Source organism: Capsicum annuum, chromosome 6 (genome assembly GCF_002878395.1).
Source record: "Capsicum annuum cultivar UCD-10X-F1 chromosome 6, UCD10Xv1.1, whole genome shotgun sequence".
Classification (NCBI taxonomy): Eukaryota; Viridiplantae; Streptophyta; class Magnoliopsida; order Solanales; family Solanaceae; genus Capsicum; species Capsicum annuum.
This window is the reverse complement of record NC_061116.1, coordinates 11,553,090-11,569,725: the sequence shown is the minus strand read 5'-3', so window position 1 is coordinate 11,569,725 and position 16,636 is coordinate 11,553,090. Positions and strand designations below refer to the sequence as shown.

General features: G+C 32.0%; 1 protein-coding gene and 1 non-coding gene across 2 annotated transcripts; both read right to left on the bottom strand.

Moving 5' to 3' along the window:
• Positions 1-6,947: 6,947 nt before the first annotated feature.
• Positions 6,948-7,021, bottom strand: TRNAE-CUC. The gene has a single exon. It is a non-coding gene; the product is annotated as a tRNA-Glu (tRNA).
• A 1,656-nt stretch (positions 7,022-8,677) lies between these two features.
• Positions 8,678-13,188, bottom strand: LOC107873538 (BAG family molecular chaperone regulator 4). The gene is made up of 5 exons (XM_047414641.1): positions 12,839-13,188; positions 11,375-11,413; positions 10,757-10,959; positions 10,038-10,184; positions 8,678-9,108 (listed from the first exon to the last, which is right to left on the bottom strand). Exons 1-5 carry the CDS (start codon positions 13,092-13,094, stop codon positions 8,905-8,907), a joined length of 849 nt encoding a protein of 282 aa, XP_047270597.1. The 5' UTR covers positions 13,095-13,188; the 3' UTR covers positions 8,678-8,904.
• Positions 13,189-16,636: the final 3,448 nt, after the last annotated feature.

The following is a 16,636-nucleotide window of genomic DNA, read 5'->3' as shown; positions in this document are numbered from 1 at the left end:
TAACAAAGTATTGGAATAAAATAGAAATAGTTCAAACATGATTGAAAAATGTGAACATTCACTGAAAAGTGACAATAACCATCATTAAGCATCCATAAACAAAGAAATACGAAAATAAATTCACAAAAAATATCAACCAACAAAAAATTCTTAAAAAATATAACGAAGATGATGGAAATAGATAAAAGAAAGGAAGTCACCGGGATACAAAATTTCAGCCATAAAAAGTAAGAAAATATGAATAGCAACAACAATACTTAAGAAATATATATATATAATATGTAACCAATATAATCCCTAGTAAAAATGGTGGAATTTCATCAAAATAGGGAGCAAAAATTTGATTTACTTTTGTGTGTATATGTGTATTTTTGTGTATTTGAGAGAGAAAAAAAAGAATGAAATTTTTTTTTTGTATGTGTATTTGTTTATTCTTGAGAGAGTAGAGAAAGAAAAATAAAATGTGTGTGTGGTTAAAAAATATGTGTATGCATTTTGTGTATTTTTAGGAGAGAAAATAAAAAATGAGGAAAGATTTTTTCTTGTGTTTTTGTGTATGTATTTGAGAAAGAAAGAAAAAATGTGTGTGTTGGGAGAAAAGATGAGTAAGTGTGGGTGGTAAAAAATGTGTGTGTCTTTTGTCTTCCACCCTCCACTATTTCTAATAAAAATTGATTACCCTTATTATCCAATGGATAAAGGGATATCCCTACTTTTCTTAATAGCACATCCTTTGGTCCTTAGGATATTGACCAAAGGATGTTTATCCTTTGATCAATGAATAGAGTTATTGTCCAAAGGATAGTGTCATTGAGTTGTCATTGTCAGATGTGATAAGACATTATGTGTAGTCATTGTTGTGATAAGACATCATTGTGTAGTCATTATCGGATGTGACAAGACATTATGTGTAGTCACTGTCGGATGTGACAAAATATCATTGTATGGTCATTGTCGAATGTGATAAGACATCAAATTACTATACTGTGTAAAATTAATTGATCCGACTTAGCATTTGCGGACTGTAAAAAAGAATGCAGAAATTAATTTGTAATTAAAAAAAAGTAAAATATTAAAAAGTATAATTAATTTGAAAAATGATAAGAAAAAATGTGATGTCATGTCGTGTACATGCACAGATGATTGTAAAATGTTAAAAACGATAATGAATTGATAGAAATCCTAATATAAGGAGGATTATTAATTTATTATGAAAAGTAAAAATACAATAACAATTTGATAAAAATCCTAAAGTAAGGATGATTATCAATAATTTGTCAACAATTATAAAAAATATGTGAAAATTATATTTTGTGCCCTTTAACGATCAAGAAGCCTGAAGACGTTAATTTTAGGCACGAAGAGCAAAAATTGGGTGTCAACAATTCCATCTGAACCTCCAACATTATTTCTATTTAAACCCATAACAGTTTGATTTACCTTCTCCATTGAATGTTCTTTATGCGTAATATTGCTTTCCTCCTTTCTCAAAACAGTAGGCAATCCATCAAGCATGTCATACTTTACATCTCCTTATTTTTTAAATTGATTTTTGTAGAACTCAACTGCAGCTTTAACAATATGCTTTTGATTTTCCATCTATTCCCCTTCTTTATTCTGTATTCTATTTACTTGAAGTCTTCTTCTTCTCCCATTAACAATTGTGTGGAAGAACTTAGTGTTCCTTTCTTCATTCTTAAACCATTTCATGTCAGCTTTTTATTTCCAGAATTCCTCTTCTCTGTGCAAGTATTTGTTCAATCTAGCTTGAGCCTCATGCAACTTTTCCTTATTAGCTTCAAAGGGATCTGCTTCAAACTGAATTTCTGTTATTTTTATGACCCCCTCTAATGTTGTTATTTCCTGAAAAATATTGCCAAATGTATCATTGCTCCATTGAGTAATTGCTTTCTTCAATCTTTTCATTTTGTAATAAAACAGGTTAAAGAAATTTGTAGAAAAATCTGCTTTTCAGTGTTGTTTCACTACCTCCATAAAATTTTCCTCCTTTAGCCAAAAGTTTAGAAATCTAAAACTTAAAACTATGCTTTCATTGATAGTACTTAAGGACAGTAGTAATAGAGCATGGCCAGATCCATTTCTTATCAAATGCTCCACTTTCATTACTGGAAAAATACCCTGAATCCTGTCATTACTAAGTATTCTATCCAATCTTTTGAAAATGTAATCTTCATCAGTTCTTCCATTCCACCATGTGTATTTTCTTCTCTTAAATCCTTTATTCTCCGATAGGCACATATTGATACAATGATTAAAATTCCTAACTTTTGATTCTGTAACTGGGAGTCCACCTAACTTCTCTTCTTCATTGGTAATGACATTAAAATCACATCCAACTATCCAAGAGGTTTGTATAGCTTGAGCGATTTCATACAATGATTCCCATAAATAAAGTCTTTTGTCTTGATTACTCTTAGTTTATACTAATGTAACCACAACTTCCATCCCATGTTCTTGATTCTGCAATCTGAGAATGAGTTGCTGCTCTTCATCCATTATGACTTCCACTTCCATAACTTCATCTATGAATGCCCAAATTTTCCCATTGGTGTTTGACATGGCATGCTCAGACCCAACTTCCTTCTATACACCTTTAGCATTTGTTTATCCTGAAAAGGTTTCATGATCCCAACAAAATAAAAATTAATGTTGTTTATGCATATTAACTAATCTATTGAATGCTTTTTGAGTGTTCACTGATCTTATGTTTCATATAAGTTCCTTCGTTAAAACTTGAGAGGTTTAGTGATGGTTCTCTTTGTCTGCCTTGAGTTTGTTTGAATTGATGTTGTATCCCCTACTCCTTTCTTCTTTTGTTTTGTATGTTGTTCTTTCAACTTTTCAACATGTTTAGGAGACAAATCAGCATTCTTATAGATATCCTTTGTATAAGCCCTTAAATCTTCATTATCCTCGTACATTCTAGATTTTATGGCTAGAGGCAGTGCTTCTGCATTCTCCTCTTCATATACTACCAAAGCTCTCTCTATGTTAATTTGCTCAGTTGTTTGATCATCTTTGCTTGCTTCTTCAATTTGTTTTCCTTGCTTAATCTCCTCTTTTTGTTTGTTGTTTTTCCCCTCTTCATTAATTTTTGCTTCTTTGTCTTCTTCATTTTGCTCAGGCATTATCTTCTCAATGGTTTCTGCTTCCTTGACTTCTTTATTTTGTTTAGGCATTATCTTTTCTTTTCCAAAAATCTGGTTAACCCACTCTTTAGTTTGCATTTTGCCCTGAGATTCTGATTTCTCATTCTGCACTTCTTCTTCTTTTTCTTCTTCTTCTTCTTCTCTTAGTGTCCCAAAGGACTTGTCATCTTATACTCAGTTTTACCTTCTATGTGCCCATACTTGTATTTCTTGTATTTCTTTTTTCTTGTCATATATTCCTACTTTTGCTAGGTATTATATCTTCCCCTATCTGCAGTCGTCGTTGCTTCTTTATTTAAGGTTGTATTTCCTTCTTCCTTTTCTTTGCTATTTTCCTCCTACTTTGCTTCAAACAATTCTGGATAGATTGACCAGCATGATTCCTTATCATGTCCCTGTAAGCAACATTCTTTACAATACTTTAGCATGTAATCATATTGTATTTGTATTAATTTGGATTTGATTTCTCCTGTTTCATCATCTTGGTAGTTGATTCTCACCCTTTGTGGTAACTTAGCTACCAAATTCACTTCAATTTTTACTTTGGCATAACTGGGTCTTGTTTGATTCTTTGTTGCCATGCCAACCATTAATGATTTTCCTACAACCAATACTGAAGAGAAAATAGCTTCTTTAGCAATGGAAAGTCAGGAAGAGATATACATGCTACTCCAATAGTAGTTTCAATATCAGGCCAAATCATGGATCCCACTTGAGAGTCCTCATCTGTCAGTATCTTAATTTAATGTAAAACGTCGTTGTAGATAATATCTGAACATAATCCTCTAGGCTATTTAATCGAATTAATATAAACCTGGTACCGAATACCCCTATCGTACAGTCTTGCTTAATACCACATTGTTCAGGAGTAGATTTCCTCAATGTATTAATGTCTGGTTTGCCATATGAGAACTTTCCCATGATAGCATATTGTAGATTTTTCTAAATGATAAAGGTTTTAACCTCTGAAGATTTTCATGTAATGTTAGGTTCTCTATGAAACATAACGACTGGTTTGGCTGGAAGCTTGGTATTGCTTTAATATGTTTTTTTGGTTTTAGAATATTTGCATATTGGATCAAATCTTTTTTGCTTGTCTGATTTGTTTGTATAGTCGTTAAAGCTGGTTGGGTGCTTTGGGATGGAAGCAGAGGGAATTCCTCCGACGGGATTACCCTACTGGTGGAGATATCTGTCATATTTGCCGTAAAAGCTAGGTTTAGGGTTTTTGAATCCTAGCGTTTAGTATGGTTTTACTGAGACACATGAGAATATCTGAAAAGTGAAACACAAAATTATGCAAAGAAATTGAGAGAGAGATACTACTTAGCTTATTATATTTACATAAATTTTTACTCTTATAAAGTAATTTCAAAAATTTCAGCTAATTATGTATCTCGACAAACTCAGAATCAAAAAAATATGTCGAAAGTTAATTATGTATCTTTACAAAAAATATATATATATCTTTATAGGATGTATCGAGGGCTAATTATGTATCTCAACGGACTCAAAATTGAGATTTTTAATAATTATGTAAAATATCAATTTTTTTTTGTAATTAAACTCCATACCGTCTGGATTTATATTGTTTGCCCTTTAAATATTGTTTGGTTATATAAGATTGATTTTTTAGTTAACTTCATCTATGAACTTTCTAGATTTTATTATGATCTATCTTTAGCTAAGTCTGTATTTATTATCAAGTATATGAAATCATTTCCTTTCTAATTTTAGGTCTATTTTGTCCCCGCTTAACACCCTCATTTATAAACGACACAGAACATATCAATAAACCGACAATTATAGGTCCATATAGAATATGTCCAATTCATTCAAATATGTTCTCATATTTTATTCCCAATATATAGTAACTTATAATCTTATTTAATCTGGCATATTGCACATCAGATCCATTTGAGCATCCACGTTTGTGTAACACTTACCTTGTAGAGATTGTAATACAACTTAACCGATTTTATAATTATTCTGTTGATCCTACCTTTTATGATATGAATACTATATATGATAAAATAACTAGTTACCTAAAAAATAATAAACAACAATAATAGTAATGGTTTCTGAAAAATTATTTGAATTTAGAATTATTTTAATTTTTTAGAACTAAAATATAAATTTAATTTAGGCGAAATACATATATAGCCCCTCAACTATTTGACTTTTTCCGTATAGGCACATCAATTATGCCATATACCTATTAAACCCTTTACTTCTTCAGAAATGATTTCAATTGAGCACAATTACTGACATGACGTTGATATAGCATAGTGCGTGCACTGCTCTCAATTTAGGAGTGTGAAATATTAAATTTTAGCCTCTTTTTTTTTTTTACTTAAATCTCATTTATCTTTTTATTTTTCTTAATTCCCTCCTTTCTCATGATTTTTTTATTTTTAAAAAATAATTTCTCCCCCTTTTTCCAAGATCAGTTGTACTGTTCTTCTTCTTTATTTTTCCTTTTCATCTTTCTCTCCCTTCAATTACTTAACAGCTTAACCCGGAAGGGCATTCGATTAGACAGTAAAACTCTAGCTTTTCTTGTTCAACAATGTGCTAATTCCGGTCACGTGAAGAAGAAAAATGGATCCATTTACATCTCAAAACTACTGGGTGGAAACACCCAACGACTTTTTTAGCCAACCATTTGATTAATATGTATGGTAAATGTGGTGATCATATTGAAGCACGTAAGATGTTTGATAAAATGTCTATGAGAAATTTATATTCCTGTAATAATATGCTTTCTGGGTATACTAAGTTAGGCATGATTAAGGCTGCTAAAAGGTTGTTTGACAAAATGCCGGAGAAAGACATTGTTTCTTGGAATACTATGGTGATTGGTCATGCTCAGGTTGGTTATTTCAACGAGGCTATTAAGTTGTATAGGGAATTTAGGAGGTTGAGTATTGGGTTTAATGAGTATAGCTTTGCTGGGATTATAACTGCTTGTGTTAAGCCCAGGGATTTTTCTCTCACAGGGCAGGTTCATTGCCAAGTAATCGTCGTTGGGTTTTTATCCAATATAGTTCTTTCTAGTTCAATTGTTGATGCTTTATGCCAAATGTGGGAAGATGAGCGACGCTAGGAAGTTCTTTGATGCAACAAAATAATTTCTCCCCTTTTTTTCTTTGCACTTGTCATTGCTCAAAAATGGAGAGAAAGTAACGTTTGAAAGGAAAGAAGAAGGGGGAAGGGAGGAATGGGTAGGTGTAGTCGAGTGGGGGTGTGTATTAATGTTTTTTTTTTAATTTAAATTTAATTATATTAAAAAATTATTTTTATAATTATTTTAAATTAAAATGTCGTCTGATTTGTTATTTTGCCATATCATTGGCGTGTATAATATATGCATTTTATTTTTTTTGCCACATCAGCATATTGTGCTCAATTGAAATTATTTGTAAGGAAATAAAGGGTTCAATAGGTACATGATCTAATTGAGGTGCCTATACGGAAAAAGTCGAATAGTTGAGGAGCCTCTGTATATGTATTCAATTTTTAATTTATATTCACTTTCAAATGAACACCAATTTTCAAATATAATTTTTACTTAAAAACAAATATTTTTTTTTCAAATTTCATAGTTTGGTGAATTTAATCCACAACTAACCTTTTTTTTCTTCAATTAGTATTAAATAAGTGAATAACAAAATACACCATATTACCAGTACATTTTTGGGCAAGTAGCAAAAGAAGAAAATAAATTAGTACTGTAGAATTTTTTTAAAGAAAAAAGGTATTTTTAAAAACAAGGATTTCCAATCCCGGGACTTGAAACCCGGGTCTCTCGGGTGAGAGCCAAGTATCCTAACCAACTAGACTACAACGGATTGTTTAGTTCTTTTCACAATAATATAAATAACTCTTACATTTATGCTCCCTTTGGTCATTTGGTTGGTTATCACTTGTTTCAACTAATTTATTATTTTCTATAAATAAAATATGAAATAAAATTATATATAGAGAGAGATCAAACTATTTAAAAATTTAAAATGTCTTGTTATGATAAGAGTTCATATATAACACATTATATAAGCAGTTCATAAATATCACATTATCGGCAATATTATGAGTTCGAATATAACACATTATATAAGTAGTTCATATATATCATATTATTGGCAATATTATTACTCGAATAGAAGAATTACCTGGCGAATTATTACAAATTAACTGATGGTATTTATTCATTTCATTTTAATTTGGAAAAATGGTTCAAAATATATCTAAACTATGACGAAATTTGTTGTATCCCGCCTGAATTTTGTGGAGGATCCTACGACCCTCCTGAAATATTTATTAGTGTATTTTAGTGACGTTTATAAGTTAATATATAGTTAAAATTTACTAATAAATAACTAAAAGAGTTTAGTACAAACAAATGTAAATAAAATACGCTAATAAATAGTCGGGGGGGGGGAAAGAGAAGGGGGCGGGGGGGGGGGGGGGGGGGGGGGGGGTAGAAGAGGCATAATACACTAAAAATAGTCTAGGGAGCCATAGGACCCCAAAAAGTTCGTGTGTGTTACAACAAATTTCATCAAAGTTTGAGTATATATCAGACCATTTCCCCTTTAATTTATATAATTTATATGTGACATGTTTGACTCGAAGCTGATTTTAATTGAAAACGGAGATTATTGAAAATTGTGATCTTAAACATATCATAACATTTTGTATAACTTTAAAAACGTATGATACTAAACACTCAAAACTTGTTTAGTACTTAAGAGATGAGCATTCAGTACCTCCGAACTATGACCAAAGTTGTTTCGACATACTCCAACTTCACAGGGATCCTATTACCCCTGAACTCAATTCTAGCATATTTTTGTCACTCTTTTATGCTGATGTGACACCTTTATTACATAAAATAGGCTCCACATCAAAGGTGTCATGTCAGCTAAAAATGTTGACAAAAGGTGTCATGTCAGCTAAAAATAATGACAAAAATACTCTAAAATTTAGTTCTAGAGGTAATAGGACCCCTGTAAAATTGGAGTTCATCATAACAAATTTGATCATAGATGAGAGAATGCTAGATGCTTTTCTCTTAATTTCAAGAGTGGTCATTCTAATAAAATTCATTGTATCAAAGTTATAATACGATATATATTTAGTGACTAACTGAAATACACCAAATATCCATATTGTTTACATAAATGAAATGGATACACATTGCATATAAACTGATAATTGATTTAGAATGCACAAAAATTAAACTCAAAATAGCTATTAAATGATGATTTTGGTTTACTAGAGATATCACCATAGTGGTTTAGCAAGATGGAAAAGTCCTTTTCCTTGAGATCTTATTAAATAAAAATAAAGAGAACGAAAAAAACTGAAAAAGTTGTTTAAGTTCTTTCTTTTGAAACGATCATCTACAAAGTTATTCGCTTTATCAGTATTCAAACCAAAATCCTGGATTTTTCAAATTGGGAGAGATCAAGAATTCTCATCATTTCTTAGATTGACGGAGCCAGTTTAGTTCAATGGGATCATTCATTACATTATATTCCACCAAAGACATTTCCATCGAGTTCCAAAAGACCAAAACGAATACCAGACATCGTGCATTTCTTAACCATAAAAAGTGGAATACAAGTGCACACAACAAATTATACACAAGCAATAAGAATGACTTTAACAGGACAATATATAGTTGATCACTAAATTAAAGAAAAGAAAAAAAGAATCCCAAAACTCAGAATCAGTCAAAAACTTCCCACTCTTGAGTGATTTTTGTGGATTGATGTAATTGATTTGGTGCATTGAGGCTTCCAATTCCTGAATCAAACTTTTCCCATTTGGTAGTCACCATTGTATTAGTACCAATACTACAATTGCTAGCAAGTTTAGAGTTTCTTGCTTTAAAATTGTCAAGCATATCAACAAATCTCTGAATGCGATGAACCTGCGCGAGGAGAGGGAAAAGTTATCGTCAGAGACATCACAAGTGGTGAAAATAAGTATCCAACTATGAGATGGCGAGTTTGGTTGTTATGAAAAAATAACTGTTAAAGTAGTATTCATGGTATATAACAACAATAGAAACGGAACAAAAAGAAACAGTATACAGAAATGGGACTACGCGGATGCACCTTGATACGAGTGGTGTCATAAGATGTATCACGAGGGAAATTACTCTTGTTACAGTAATCTTCATTTCTTTAAATATTGACACTGCTTATACAAAATTCTGCATATGCTATTTTGAATAGTGATGGATTCAGAATTAAGTGCACCTTGGTGCTCTGGTTGAAGCCAGCCCTTCTGTCCAGCGACCAGGGATCGATCCCCGGGTCACACAACACCTTAGTTTTGAAGGGGAGCCTTGGAGCAATTGGTAAAGTTGCTGCCATGTGATCGGAGGTCACGGGTTCAAGCCATGGAAACAGCCACAGAAATACAAGGTAACCCCGGACACCGTGCATAGCGGTAGCTTTAGTGCACCGGACTGCCCTTTTATGGATTCAGAATTAGATGTACATTTCAGAATTCACTTTCACGACTCAGAACATATAGCATTTAAATTTTGAATCTGTCACTACTCAAGAAGGACATTACATTTTACTTCTCTTTGAGGTAAAAGTTGGATGCATCTCTTAAACCATCATTTAAAGAACTATCTCAACATACATTCAATTGTGTTGCTATTCCATGGAGAACTGGATTATCAAGCCGATTGACATGTCATAACCCGGTGTTAAATATTCAACCTTCCAATCATTTTTATTTCTGCGGAATTCACATGTAGTTCATTTATTTTAATGTAACAAAACATAGTTTTATGACTTTACTGCTATCGCGTGTAGACTTCTTCAACTATATGTACTTACTAACCTCCTTTCTCCTTTGAGTTCTTGCTTCTCCTTCTGCCTCAATACTATCAAGTCTAAGAAGTTGAATCATGAACAACTCTGTTAAGACGACAAATTCTCTGTCCTCAACTCTAGTACCTCTCTTCACAGCTTCCTCTATGGCCACAACCTACAAGAAAGGCAACAAACTTACATAATCAAGCTCGGGAAATCCTTTTCGAGTCTTCTTTAGGTTGATTGACGAGATGATAAGAAGACAGTCTTGTTTGGTCAAACGAAACTAGATAAAGATAGAGAATGCTTGATCAGACCTAGCCTAGCAGAGCTAGTCATGACCAAGTAGATAGTGTCTTAAAAGTCTAACCCTCTACCGAATAAAGAGCTACCAAGTAAAGAAAAGAGAGAACAAATGCGAGTCCAGAGAACACAAGTAGGTCGACCACTTCAAGAACCCACCCTACATAATATCACGTGGCACCATTCGTATACAAGCCCACTGTTCGACCCACTCAAGTACAATAAAAAATCTCATGATTTGCCCCATGTTTAAACATATCGGTTATTAAATGACGTTTAAGTTGTGGCATGTGGATAGTATGTAAATCGAGTTTTATTTTTGGTACCGGATTTAGCATTTTTGGCATTCTTTATAGTTGAGTTAATTTTCCATTACAAAATTAATAGTCATGACTCTGAGACAACAAACTGAAAGTTGAATGACCATCAGTAAACTTTACGTACCTTATGTGAGAGCTTATCGACCTCTACTCTTACTCGAGCAATGGCTTCACAAGAGACAGAGTTAACCTGAATTTTCTTCAACTCTTTGCTGGCTGGATCTTCCATTAGGATCACCTTTGACATGTCTTTTACACCAGCAATGTGCAAGCATTCATTTTCATCTTTTTCTTTTCCTTGGAACAATAATCTTTGAACATTAGGATGTAGATAGGAAGGTCTGGAAGACGCGAATTACGGCAGAGGATTAGGGCCTGTTCGGGTCGCTAATGTAGGGAGGTAATTGGTGGGGGTGTATTCCTGGTATGATTCCGTATTCAATGTTCTGTTCCGTGTTCCGTGTTCTATGTTTGTTACGAATCTGTGTGCTTTCCTCTGCTTTATATTCCTGCATTCCTGCTTTACTCTGTTTTATATTCCTTATGGCTGCAGTATCTATGTTATGTCATCTGCTTCTGTGCTGTACTATGTGTTTGTTTGATATCTCGTAACTTGAGCCGGGGGTCTTTCGGAAACAGCCTTTCTACTTCATCAGAGGTAGAGGTATGGACTGCGTACATCTTACCCCCCCCAGACCCCACAAAGTGGGAATACACTGGGTTTGTTGTTGTTGTTGTTGATGTAGGCCAGTTCTTTCACAAAGAATTTTCTTCAAGTTCCCTTCATTTCATCAACACAAAAGCAATTAGGCCACAAGTTAAGAAGAAAAATATAGTTAGCAGACATTAGCAGGGAAGTATGCAGAGTCACAAATAGCCTAATGCTAATCGCCACGACGCCACCAACTGAAAATCCTACTTCAGTAATCTCCACAGTTTGTTTTGACTTTAACTTCTATACACCGAGTTGAGGTGGAGTGTTCAAACCCCATCAGTAGTGTAGCAATCCCACCCTCTCCTCTGATGCACTCCTTTTGTGTCAATTTATGCGGCACGGTTGGACTTCGAGATTCAAATTTATATACTTTGATCGTGAATTTAGATATAGAAGCTCCAAGTTTTTTAAATAAAATATATATATATTTGAAAACTATGTAAAATGTATGATAAATCACACTATCAAAGAAAAACTAGGTCGGCTCTCGAAATTCCAACCGAGCCACATAAATTGGGATGGAGGGAGTAATTACATCAAATTTTTTTTTTTTTTTAAAATGATAATTACATGTAATTCTCATTAATATGTGAAACTAGTTACCTTAAAAACAAAACTGCCAACCTGCTATAATAAGTTAAGTAACACGGACTATATGGAATTTTTTGTATGTCACTACTATGTATAAGTTAGATCCATTTGTTTTACCCTTTTATTTCCTGAAAAGCATAAAAGGAATTGGTTATCCTTCTATGCTAAAGTAAAGTTTGTGTTTTACTTTGAATAACAATGTTGGTGGCTGCAAGTGCTTTTGGGAGAATCTACTGTCTAACCAAAAAAAGTGAATCTTGAATATTCATCATAAATTAATCTGTTTTAAGCTAGTCGTCAACCTATCATAAATTCATAATTCTCCTTTATCCGAAGTGGAAACTCGATGCACAAAACACCCCGTATTCATGCAGGATCCCGGTAAGGGCTGCACCCCAAGAGCCAAAGAGAAGTAATGTAGGCAGGCTCTAATTCTGCTACTTGAACCATTGAACTATAGATCACAGTGCGGGTTCATCCAATCCATACTATTTTTATATGGTCAAAAATATTTTTATGTATGTATAATAGATGTTGAACCCCTTCGACTAGTTCGTATCACATGGAAAAAATTTAGTGTTGCTCCAAGTTTATCTTAACTTTGACTCCCCTCCCCCCCCCCCCCCCCCCCCCCCCCCCCACAAAAAAAAACAAAAAAAGAAGAAGTAGACTAATGCACTAAGCTCTCATTATAGGCGGAGTCTGAGAAACGGCCGAATAACATTATACGCAATCTTAGCTTGCATTTCTTTCTACAAGAGACTGTTTACACAGCTCCAAGGTCACGTGACAACAATTGTTTAAGTTGCGCTAAGACTCCTCTTAACTATGATCAACAATATCAAAAATGAAAAAAAAAAAAAAAAAAAAAAACCTCATGTAAATGATCAAGTGGTTTACCAAATGTTGATTCAGCAGGGACAATAACATCATGGTAACAAGAATCATAAGAAACTTTAATCTTGATCATAGGATCAGCAACTGAATTTTCCTCAACAGAAACTCCAACTCTTTTTTGAACCAATAAACCTCCAGGCCTAACTTCCCAATCAATAATACAAGCCTTATTTTCCACTTCACTACCCTCAGTGTATTTATTCTCATCTTTAATTACCTCATTCTTACTTTTTGAAGAAGTTGATGCTTTTTTTCTCATGTTTTTATTCCACGAAAAAAAAAAAAGAAAGTAAAATGAGAAAATATATTTTAAAAAGGTGAGAGTTGATCGAGAAATTAAAGTTTGGTGGTGAACGTACTGAATAAGTTGAGGATGAATTGAGTGAAGACCATAAATGAATGAGACTTGACCAAAAAATAAAGCCCTTTGTACTCACTTTGATGGGGACTACTGGAGAGTGACTTGACAATCTGTGATAGATCAGAATTAAATATACTAACTAATCAAAGATATTAAATATTTATTATATATATATAAAATATATTTTTAATCAAATATTTAAAAAAAAAATTAAATGAAAGATGGCTCCGCCCGCACTTACTATGTTTATGTTTCCTTCTTTCTTTGTTGAAGAAACTTGCAGCACCAACAAATGTTGCAATGAGATTAATAAGATTTTTTCAGCTTTACTTCTTCCGTTTCTAATTCTTTTTGTCACTTTTCAGGTTGTGGGGCCTCTTAAGAAGCTATGTATACAGGAAATAATTATACGTCATGTAGTCTAATATAGCTGACTTTAGATATTTGAGTTCAGTAAAAAATATTTTAAAAAATTTTTTTTTTACTTTTTAAATATAGTATAAGTATTATTTTATCCCTCTACACTTCAAATATATTTTTAAAACTTTCTATACTTATTTGTCTTTTGAATTTTATTTTTTATTATTTTCACTCTTTTTTTCTTTTAATTTATTATTCTATTTTTTATTATTTTTACTTTTTTATTTTTCTTTAATTTTATTATTTTTACTTTTTATTTTTTCCTTTAGTTTTATTTTCATGTTTTAATTCATTTGTCTCAACCTTTATTTTTTTCTCTTTTTTCTTCTATCTCAAGCATTATTTATTTCTTTTTTTTCTTTTTTTTAATTAATTTGTCTTTAACCTTTATTTTTTTTATTTTTATTTTTTATCAGTTCTCTTTTTTTCCCTCATTTTTCTCAAACTTTATTTTTATTTATCCTCTCTTTTTTTTTTAATTCTTCACTTTTTTCTTAATATTTATTTTTTTCTTGTCTTTTTTTCTCACTTTTTTTTTATTTCTCTAGTTTGTTTGATCGTTTTTTTTGTTTTTTCAGTTCTTTTTTTCTCCCTCATTTTTTTCAAACTTTATTTTTATTTTTCTCAATTTTTTTTTAATTCTTCGCTTTTTTCTTGATCTTTATGCTTTTTCTTTCCTTTTTTTTTAATCTTTTTTTTTATTTCTCTGTTTTGTTTGGTCGCTTTTTTTTGTCAACTTCTATTATACTTTGCTAATAAATAGAAAATTGGATAATCTGCAAAGGGATCTTTTTTTTTTTACATCAAAGAAAATTTAAGGGCATGAATTGTTGTTACGAAATTCTTTGACAAATTCTTGAGATAAGTCGTGTCTCTAAGGCGAGAGTTGTAGAATATCTCATAAATAAAGACTTAATGTGGTAGTGTCAACTCTTGCCCGTAGGGCATAATTTATTATTTGAAAGTCCTTGAGCAAAGTTTGTCTCTAAGGCAAGAGTTGTAGAACATTCCATAAATGAAGACATAATGTGGTAGTGTCAACTCTTGCCCGTGGGGTATAGTTTATTATTTGAAAGTCCTTGAGCTAAGTCTTGCCTCTAAGGCAAGAGTTGTAGAACATTTCATAAATGAAGACATAACGTGGTAGTGTCAGCTCATGCTCGCGGGGCATAATTTGTAGTTTGAAAGTCCTTGAGCCAAGTCTTGCCTCTAAGGCAATAGTTGTAGAACATCTCATAAATGAAAATATAACATGGTAAGTTAACTCTTGCCCGTGGGGCATAATTTGTTGTTTGAAAGTCCTTGAGCTAAGTCTTGTCTCTAAAGTAATAGTTGTAGAACATCTCATAAATGAAAATATAATGTGGTAGAGACAACTCTTGCCCATGGGGCATAATTTGTTCTTTGAAAGTCCTTGAGCTAAGTCTTGCCTTTAAGGCAATAATTGTAGAACATCTTGTAACTGAAAACATAACGTGGTAGAGTCAACTCTTGCCCGTGGGACATAATTTGTTGTTTGAAAGTCTTTGAGCTAATTCTTTCCTCTAAGACAATAGTTGTAGAACATCTCATAAATAAAAACATAATGTGGTAGAGTCAACTCTTGCTCATGGGGCATAATTTATAGTTTGAAAGTCCTTGAGCTAAATCTTGCCTTTAAGGCAAAAATTATAGAACATCTCATAAGTGAAAACATAACGTGGTAGAGTCAACTCTTGTCCGTGTGGCATAATTTATTGTTTGAAAGTCCTTGAGTCAAGTCTTGCCTCTAAGACAATAGTTGTAGAATATCTCATAAATGAAAATATAATGTAGTAGAGTCAACTCTTGCCCGTGGGGCATAATTTGTAGTTTGAAAGTCCTTGAACTAAGTCTTGCCTTTAAGACAATAGTTGTAGAACATCTCATAAATGAAAACATAACGTGGTAGAGTCAACTCATGCTCGTGGGGTATAATTTGTTATCTGAAAGTTCCTGAGCTAAGTCTTGCATTTAGGTAAGAGTTATAAAATATCTCATAAATCAAAATATAATGTAGTAGTGTCAACTCGTGCCCATGAAACATAACTTGTTTGAAAGTCATAAGTTTTGCCTCTACAATGTAGTAGTGTCAACTCTTGCCCATGAAACGTAGCTTATTGTTCGAAAGTCGTAAGTCTTGCCTTTATAATGTGATAGTGTCAACTCTTGCTCAGGAGATGTAACTTGAATGGAAGAAATCGAAGAAAAGAACAAAAATAATAAAAATTACGAAAAAAAATGAAGAAAAATATTAAAAAAATAAAAATCAAAGAAAATGTAGAAGTTGAGAGAGAATAGGGAAAAAATAAAGGTTGATAAAAAAAAAAGAAAGATTAAATAAAAATAAAGGTCGAGAAAAATTTAAAAAGAAAAAAAAATAAAAATCAAATAAAAATAAAAAAAAGTTTTTTTTTTTTTTTTTTTAATAAAAGTAGACATTGAAAGATGTAAAGAAAAAAATAAGGGTTGAGAAAAATAAAAAGAACAAAAAAAAGAGGAAAGAAAAAAAAAGACAAAAAAAAGAAGTTGAGAGGAAAAAAGAAAAAAGTAAGGGTTGAAAAAATTAAAAATAAAAATTAAAGTAAAATTAAAAATAGAAAAAAAATAAAAGTTGAAAGATATAAATATGGAGGTGTTATCCATTATGAGGATCATTTATGTAATTTACTCCATTGATCAGGAGCAATTTTGTCCAAAAAAATATTAGTTAATAGGTAAAGGCTATTTAAGGAAGCTTTTTTATTTGGGGCTAAAATTTGAAAGCTATCCTAATTTGGGTCTATTTTTGAGATTCACCCGTATATATCATGTCCTTATTTAGTTTTTTTTTTTTTCAAAAAAAAATTAATATAAATGTGTGGCATGAGTTAATCACTCAGATTTCCTAATTGTATGTTTGGTATGAAGGAAAATGTTTTCCTAAAAAATATTTTCTTGGAAAATAAGTTGATTTCTTACTTGTTTTTCTATATTTGGTTGGTGAATGAAAAATATTTTCT